Source organism: Lytechinus variegatus, chromosome 5 (assembly GCF_018143015.1).
Source record: "Lytechinus variegatus isolate NC3 chromosome 5, Lvar_3.0, whole genome shotgun sequence".
Taxonomy (NCBI): Eukaryota; Metazoa; Echinodermata; class Echinoidea; order Temnopleuroida; family Toxopneustidae; genus Lytechinus; species Lytechinus variegatus.
The window spans coordinates 27017364-27026597 of NC_054744.1; the positions used below are offsets into that span (position 1 = coordinate 27017364).

General features: G+C 32.6%; 1 protein-coding gene across 4 annotated transcripts in view; it reads left to right on the forward strand.

Annotated features, from left to right (window-relative positions):
- LOC121415850 (myosin-11-like) overlaps positions 1–980 on the forward strand; it is a 47158-nt gene extending 46178 nt beyond the window's left edge. For all 4 annotated transcript variants that reach the window (XM_041609215.1, XM_041609217.1, XM_041609218.1 and 1 more), the window contains one exon: positions 340–980. In XM_041609215.1, the coding sequence (XP_041465149.1) occupies positions 340–367 (28 nt within the window). In that variant the 3' untranslated portion in view covers positions 368–980. The remainder of the gene's footprint in view (positions 1–339) is intronic.
- The last annotated feature ends 8254 nt before the right edge of the window (positions 981–9234 follow it).

Below are 9234 nucleotides of genomic sequence, written 5' to 3' on the forward strand. Positions count from 1 at the left end.
TGAGCGTAAAAACAACAAAACATGCTTTGAATGTCTTCATATTCAAACATTGATTAAGTGTTTAAATCATCTTGAGAACAAATGTATGTGTCATGTCAATAATGAGGCCCCTTAACACAAAACAAAGTGATTGATCATAAGTCTGATTTTTGCAATCGATTGCATTGGTCAATATGTGTACCAACTTGTCAAAATCAACTATACGATCACTCACTAAGTTGTGTGTAAGTTGCCCCAGAACAAAAATGAATGTCTTTCTTATTTTATGTACTATTGTATGATAATGTCTTTCAATGTTCTGCCTTTCTTTCTTGTATTTTGTCTTTCTGAATTCTATAGGCCTCCGATGGATGATAATGAAGTTTGAAAATAGTAAAGTATTCTGTAATAATGTGTTGTGTTCAAATTCTTCTAATACAATCATCCATGCATTATGTGAATTTTGATGGAATTACATGTATGTGCTGTAATACACACCCATGTTGTACATGTATCACATAACTACCCGTGGCACATATCATTGTGTACATTTGGTTGCTGACATTCTTTTTACTAACAATAATATAAGATGGCGGTTCATGTATAGCAGAGTGGTGCTAAAATTCATTATGAATGTCAGAGCTGCTAACACATTGCCAAGAAGTTTGATATGAGTTGATTTTTTTATATGCAGCATGATGAATATATTGTGCAATGTGAACAGATCCATGTATTCATATCAGTGTCCAGTATCGTGGTCAAAATAAAAAAGTGATATTTATTTGGCAGCAGTTGCACAAACTAATACCCAAGTCACACTGATGAGGTTTGATGCCAAAGATACAATCAATATTTGCAAGTAGTTTGTGATTATTGTGAATGGGTGCCGTAGATTACAAGTTCAATCAGGTGTTTGATTGATTATATGTTACCAGGGGGCCGTTTCATAAAGCTGTTCGCAAGTTACGAGCGACTTTAAGAACGACTGGTGATCCTTTCTTACGTGCTAAACCATCACCAATGTATATACCATTTACCACAAGAAAGGATCACCAGTCGTTCTTAAAGTCGCTCTTAACTTGTGAACAGCTTTATGAAACACCCGCCTGGCTAAGATATGAAGCAAAATCCTACATCATTTTGAATTATTGGTCAAATGGTAACATTTATATAATACTCGGTTATACTGGCTGAGCTTCTTAACCACAGAAATTACTCTTACAGCCCCATAATTTTTTTTATTTAAGAGGAAATAATGGCCGAACAGGGATTCGCACACTCAAACTCACAATCATGAAACCATTGCTTTGACCACTAGACCACATGATGCTTTTTACAAAGTCTACTGAGATTAAAGAATTGAGTCATCCACGGTTAAATTCAACAGATGCTTAGTTTGTTGCAGATAAAATCATTGTCATTATAAGCTTTTAAAATGTTGTGTAAAGAGGACTAATCTGTTTTGATTATATTGCATACTAATACAATCATATGACCATGGTTCATTGCTGCTTGTGTGGAAATATATCAGTCGCCTCATCCTTACCCAGAAAATGATCCTCAAATAAAGAGCTCGAAATATTCATGACTTTTATATGTCTTATAATCCTGCAACAAAAGATGAAATAAAGTCAAAGTAATTATAATTGGGAAAAAAAATCAGCATATTCTGTTCCACAATAATTACGTCTCATTTTGGAATGCAAAGGGTTTATCCCAGAGATTGTATCACATCAATTCCACTTATTAACTTTTTTTTTTGCACATTCATTAAGTTCAGATACATTTTTTCGTTCAATAAAATCATGCTGCTCATTTTTAAACCTATTTTTTTTTGCATTTTGTTTTTGAAAAAAATGATTTAATCAGTGTTTTGCTGGACACTTTTAACTTTATAATGTTTTTAACATATGCGTGAAAAATTTGTATATTTGATAGCACAATCACTATTAATACAATGTACATTTTGAGTATTTCTAATAGGATACAGAATATTGCTCATTTTTATAGCTTTTAAAAAAAAATTACTCATTTTGAATTCCTAAGATATTATATGACATCAAATTTATTCATGCAGCTTTATTTACATTTGTCACTTATTTTTGTGTTATGGGTGTCTAAATTGCATTTACTAACAATTTTGACACATTGATAGTTATATGCATTAGATTTTGATTTGGTACCATGCAAATTAGATGTGTTATGTCATCGTATGCAGGCCAGTTCATGCAAGATCATGTTATCAAACATGTTAGAAGACCTGGTTATGATTAGAAGACCGCATTAGCAAAGTTTCTGGAGGGGAACATTATTTGTATTGATTACAAGTACTTGTATTCAGTGGTTAAAAAAGGGGAGAAATTGATTTTTTTACCCATACTACAAAATCGTTAAAATATAAATGCAGTTGAAAATTAATAAAGATTTCATTACAATGCAGTTCATCTGAATTAGATAAAAGCCAGGACACTACATGTGTTTTATACTCCTGGAGTGATCATATTTGACGTAAAAGAAAATTGTATGCAGTTCAGGAATATTTTGTAATTTCTTCATGGATGATATATTTTTCTTATATTTTCTTGTTTATTCTGTTTTTTCTTGCTTCAAAATTCAAAGCCATAAGAACAAAAAAAAAGTTGATTAAATGTATGCAAAACATGCAGATCACATAGAACAAGAGAGCTAAAATTATGCAAGTTTTCTGATGAACACTCCATCTATCTATTATGCATTTTCTAATATCAAAGTTGAAAATTTTCATTGTTTTTACTAACATTTCAGATTGAGTTTGACTAGGTTTTATGATAATATTTTCATACTGTTTTTTCTCATCTGGGCCTTATGAGATGATTGTAATAGAACAAACAAAATGAGATCTCTATATTTAGATATTATACTACTTTATCTGCTACTATATTGTAATGTATACAAATGTAACCCATTTGTTTACCAGTAGTAATGAATATTCAAACCTTTATATTGAATAATCATGTATTGACCCCCCAAAAAATAAAATTACATGCAGGCATGTATCTATTATGAAAAAATATATAGTATAATGAATGCACTGCCTTATTGAGTTCATACTAGAATAATTGAACATGTTAGTAATTCTTATTCTTTGTAGCCTCAATATGAGTCTCAAATTTTTGAAATATATGGACAAGGATATGCCTGTTTACCTGTACAAGAGCCAGTAGTTCAACATAACCTTGCCAAATATCTATTGTGAAGAAATTGTTAACCGTCCCATATTTATAAAAGATTTTTTATGTGCCTGCATGAGGTGTAGAGGTATTAGCTCACTATCAGGATTATGAAGAATGTATATTAATGAGAAAGGTGTATTTATGATATTGGGCGGAGTTGATGTAAAATTAGAGATATTACAATAATTACTGGGAAAGTTGTCCTATAAAACCCCATATATAATTGATATTGTTATGAAATTACAATAATTTCTTAGAAAGTTATGTTGATTTTCTGACATTCCAGAAAGGGGAAGTGAGGAGGGTCCATTCATCTGTTGACATGAAAACACTTTTCAGTTAACTCTTCAGCCAGGCACACACTCTATGCGATTTGTTGCGATCTGAATTTCAAAGAAATTGTTTTAACATTTGATATGAACATTCCAGCCGATAAAATCTTAGCGTTCAGAGTTCAGAATAGTGGTAGGACTACTGACATCAAAATTATGTCTTCATGTAGTTTGATTCTCCCTATAGGAATGAAAAATTTCAAATCCATATCATAATGACATCATCATCGGTTGCGGCTTGAAGCTGATTTGGACTTTACTCTGACCACAGGGCTTGCTGCAAAGCAAAGTTATGATTTTATTATTTCTTACATTTTTCCGAACTTCAAATGAAGATATTTTACTTCATTGAACTTCCACATTTTGAGGGATATGCGATTTGTGAAAAAATTATACTGCATTGCATCACATAATGTGTGCAGGGCTTTATGATGCAGTCATACTGGGGCCCGTTGCAATCAATCGCAACTCTAAAAATCATGCACAACTTGATTTTCATCCAATCAACAGCGTGCATTTGGGACCTGCGTTTGATTTTTTTTGGCTTGCGTTTAAACTTGACTCTTTCTGCAATGGGCCCCTGGTCAGCAAAACCAACTCCAGACAGTTTAAAGCTTTCCCGTCATTACTAATGAGTCAATTTTCCTTGGTGGGAATGTGACATTAGCCTAAGATAACCTGTGCAAGGGTCTGTGGAAAACATGCCGAAATCAAATCATCTCCAATGGCTTCAAAGTTTGAAATGATGACCATGTAAATAAATCTTATATCCTTTCCGAAAAGGGACGCACACAGTTTATATAAATGATGTATTCTCTTCACTGTTGGGGTGAATTCAGATAGCGATTTTGTGTTCACAATGGCAGTGGTGTTTGAAGATATCCGTCCAAATTACATGCAAGTTCTTTCAGAAGCATATTTGGTACTCATGCTAGGAAATTAATTCTAAGACTTCTCTGTGTATTGAAAGTGGTTGATGTTACGATAAAAAGAACAATGTAAAGCAGTAAAATTTGTGGTGAACAATACATGAAAATGTATCTGTAATTGCAAATGCTAATGGAATTATTTCCCAGAACAAGTAACATCCACTGTCCATTACTAGTATGATGGTGTTTTTTTTTCTCTCATTATTCTGTGTATCAATGCAATGTACCTGTATAAAGGTGTTTTAGCTGCTTTTGTCACATAATCTATTGAAAATCTAAACATTAATGAAATGTGTTTGAATTGCCTTTTTTAGCTTAAATTTAGTGTTGATTTTGTAATATAATGTGATGTAAATTATTTCTTTGTTTTCAATCAGATCTTTGTTCTATTTAGAATGTGTGCTACAGAAATGAAGTTTGAAAATATTTACCTTGTGTGTACTTATGATCATCCAGAGTAAACATTTATTCTTTGCTTGATAAGAGTGGGGAAAATAATTTTTTTAGTATCATTATAGATAAGAAAATATTTTGAGGATTTTGGTGATATTTCGAAAGCTTGTAGCTTTCAGATCAGTTTAGATTAATAAATTATGTAAATGTACAGTGTATACAGTAAATAGTCTTAGGGGGCACTGCTAGAAACTTCCACTTTGCAATCAAAGAATATTTTAGTGAATTCAAAACTTTCTATCGAGTATCTAAAAATGACAGTTGAATGCTACTTATCATTGATAAATCAGTAGCAAATTTGTTATTGATATTTAGCATGAATTGTTAATATTTCTTTGCAACACCCCCTAATTCTGATACTAATTCTATGATAGGAAGCAGATGAAGCTGGATATGTTCACAGGAGTTGGTATTTTTATCAGAAAGTGTAGTTGGATAAAAGTAGGTACTCCAAAGTTTAGCAGATAAGATGTTTAATAAGTACATGTAAAGGTCTTTTGGCCAAGGTAGATATGTTGACTAAAACATGTGAAGTGTCTTATTTCCAGCCAAATCACAAATTGACAACTCTTATGTTTTGTGTAAGGATGCTATTTGAGTTGTTTATTAGTCATATTACTGGTAGTCTTTTAATGATTAGGCATTCAACCTTCTGTGTACAACATACCAATCTATTTTATTAATCCCCCGAAAAAAAAGAATGTCTCTTGTTAAGAAATTATGAGAAAAATAGAAGTGAAATTCATGTATGGCTTCTTTTTCATTAAGTTTTTTATGTTGGTTGTTTTATGGCTTTATTTAAACTTGTTTTGAAAAGTATCAAGAAATACAGAAGAAAAAAAGTTTCATAACATTCATTACAAGGTGAACCTATTGAACAAATAAGCTTTCATTCTTTTCTTTTGGTGCTTATTGATATTAAGATTAAGAGGGAATGCTGTACTTACTATTTCACCATGGAAGCAGGAAACTCCCACTTTCCTGGAGGAAGTACACTGAATCTTAGGGTTTGTTTCATAAAGCTATTCCTAAATTATCAATAACTTTATTATTACACAGGGCTCTACACACGATTGGATCAAATCCGTCAGTGTTGAATCAGGCCGTTATCATTTTGGTTTCCAGCAGAAACATTGAAATATGATCTGTATAGATTCAAGTTATTGTTGTTAACAAGCGTTAGAATGCAAACTTTATTATGCAGTCATAATTCAAACAGGGTGTTGGGAAATTCTGTCCCGCTGGAATTCAACAGGGGAAACTTTGGTATCTCGTGTGGCACAAGAACATGTTCCTGACTTCACAATTCTTGTAAATCATACATAACTTTAGAAATTGTTTTATGGAAGAGATCTCAGATGGGTGTTTCATAAAGCTGCTTTTTCAGTTATGCATGACTTTATGCACGACTGGAACATGTTCTCAGGTGCTGAGTCAGCTTCATAGGGATAGATCATGTCACACAAGAAAGGGTTACCCGTCGTGCGTAAAGTTATTAGTAACTTTACAAATAGCTTCATGAAACAGGTACCAGGTCATTATGATGGTGTCTAACAGAACAATTCCAAACTTTCCAAACTGGAGGCTGATATCTGATCTTCCAACATAAAATAAAAGATGCACCTCAAATACTACAAGGGTCGCTGAACAAAATGGACTTACAAGGTCATTTGTGAACAAAATTGTCAGATTTGTGGATTATTGTTATTTATACATGTGTGTAAATGTAGAATAATTTGGGGCTATATACTGTACAGTTCACAGGAGTAATTTAAAAAAGATTTGATCATGTGATTTGTATGAATTACTATCGCTTAGATGATGAGAAAATATGTCCATTCCATTTGGATATCGAATGAACCCTTGCTTTTCAATCGAATCATTCCATGAACACATCTTGCTTGGTATACATACATGTACCATGTTGCTATTAGTCTTTGAAAGGATGACTTCATTGCACATTGTATTTGACATGTAGGTAAAATGTTTTATATTTTACAATTCATTCCATTAGGATAGCTTTGAAGCTACGCACGATCCAAATGTTAAAGTGAATTGATATAAAAAATCTTCGAAATTGTTTGATATTACATTCTTATGATCAATTTGTTGTAATATCACGATTGAAATATTCAAGTCTGGTAAAATATGAAAATAGCAATAACTTATTTGGTAGGCAACAGTGTGCCTATATATGGTACTATTTCAAATTTTACAAGCAGTACCATTACATTATTGTATATTATCCATATTATCATTCCAAATATCTTACTTTAAAGGGGAAGTTCACCCTGAAGAAAACTTTGTTGTAGAAAAAATAGTAAAAATATTGGTGAAGGTTTGAGGAAATCCGTTAAAGAGTAAGAGAGTTATCAGAGTTCAAAGTTTTGGATTTGTGACGTCATAAACGAGCAGCTGCCCCATGTGTTATGTAATATAAAATGCATGAATTTCAAATTTTGTATGGTTCCCGATGACTTAATTTTGTTTTCTATTCATGATCAGGTGTGAAATGATTGATCTATTGATATACAAAAGGTACAGTGAAAACCATTTTCAATTTTCTGAGAAAATGACATTTCATTGATTTTTTACCATTCGCTATGTAGGAATGCTGCTCGCATATGACGTCACAAATCAAATAATTGAAATTCTAATAACTTTTTAATTAGTTGATGAATTTTTCTCAAACCTTAAGCACTATTTTTCATTATTTTTTCTGCTATTTTTACAATAAACTTTTTGTCAGGGTGAACTTCCCCTTTAATAGCTGCCTTGTGAATTTTAAGTAACAAGTCATTAAAACTTTATCAGAATAGAGCCCTGTTTACATAAAAGATAAAATCAAACGTACAATTGATTGTTACCAGGGGCCCCGTTTCATACAGGACTTGCAACTGTTGTTACTCTGCTACTATGGCAACTACCATGGTAACCTTGCTTCTGATTGGCTGATGAGCCCTGTTACCATGGTAGTTGTAGTCGAGTTCTTTATGAAATGGGCCCCAGGTCTCTGGGAAAATATTTACATAAAGTTACAATCAATCATAAATATTAATATCTATTCGTATTACAGAGCGCAGATTGTGTATATAAAAGTATTCTAAAGCCATTTTTAAATGAGAATCAATGTAAATACCTCCTGCATGACAGCCAATAATGCAGTCCTTTAACATGATTTTTTTTAATGAATAATGTGAATTTCTGTAATCATTTTCTACTGTGAGAATAGATTGTAAAGGCCCTTATCCTCTAGTAATGATCAAGGGACTGTCCTTTGTAATTGCGGTGTCAATCAAGCGTATATTTGTATTTATTAAATAAATAAGAAATACTGTAACATTTGAAAATCTTGTGTGTATTAGTCTTTGATTTTGGTAGTATTTTTCCCAATTTAATTGTGAGCTCTGAATAAGAGAGACAGGTATTTCAAAAGGCCATCAATCGGTTACTTTTACTATGTTCTACCTTCACAACTGAAATGAAGAACTGGGCCCCGTCTTACAAAGAGTTACGATTGATCCAATCAATCGTAACTCTATGGAAATCCATCGGCGTCATAATTTTTTCTACAGGAAATGAGCAAAATGTCCTTTGTAAACAAAGGAGAACACACTAAATTGTCAAAAATCAATTAATTTACGGATATACATTCATATCTAAATTTAATAAAAACAAACATGCATTTTAGATGTTGACTTTGCTGGCTTTCCATAGTTGGAATTGATTGGATCAATCGCAACTCTTTGTAAGACGGGGCGCTGATATCACCGATGAGACACTTCATGAAATACTCCCAATATACCGTTTTCCTGATATAGCATTATTCCTGTGCCCTTGTTTGATGAGATTATCATCGAATCACAATTACTATGGAAAGCCAGCGACGCTGTGATTTGTAAGTGAAAGCGCCACATTATTCCAAAACTAGTCCATAATCGCCCCACCCCAAGATTTTTTTACAATAAATCTGTAACATGAAAGGGTCACATTGCATCGTTTCTGGAATTTTCTCTTTCAAGTCTTGCCAACCCTTTGATACCAAATCTGTGATGCCTCGGTATGCAGTTTCAAAATTATGCAAGTGCATTTCGGACCCAAAATTGCTCAAAAACATGACGTCATGTTTATATAAATCCAATGCATACACTGTAGGAAAAAGTTATGAAGGTAAAAATAAAAATTAAGAATACATTACAAGAATATTTCTAATGAGTACCTGCAAAGTGCACATCAATATTCAGTGGAATTCCCCCCCCCCCCTATGAGATTAAAGAGAATCCTTTTTTCTCTTAACTGTACACAAAGCATGGAGAAAGAACAAGCAGA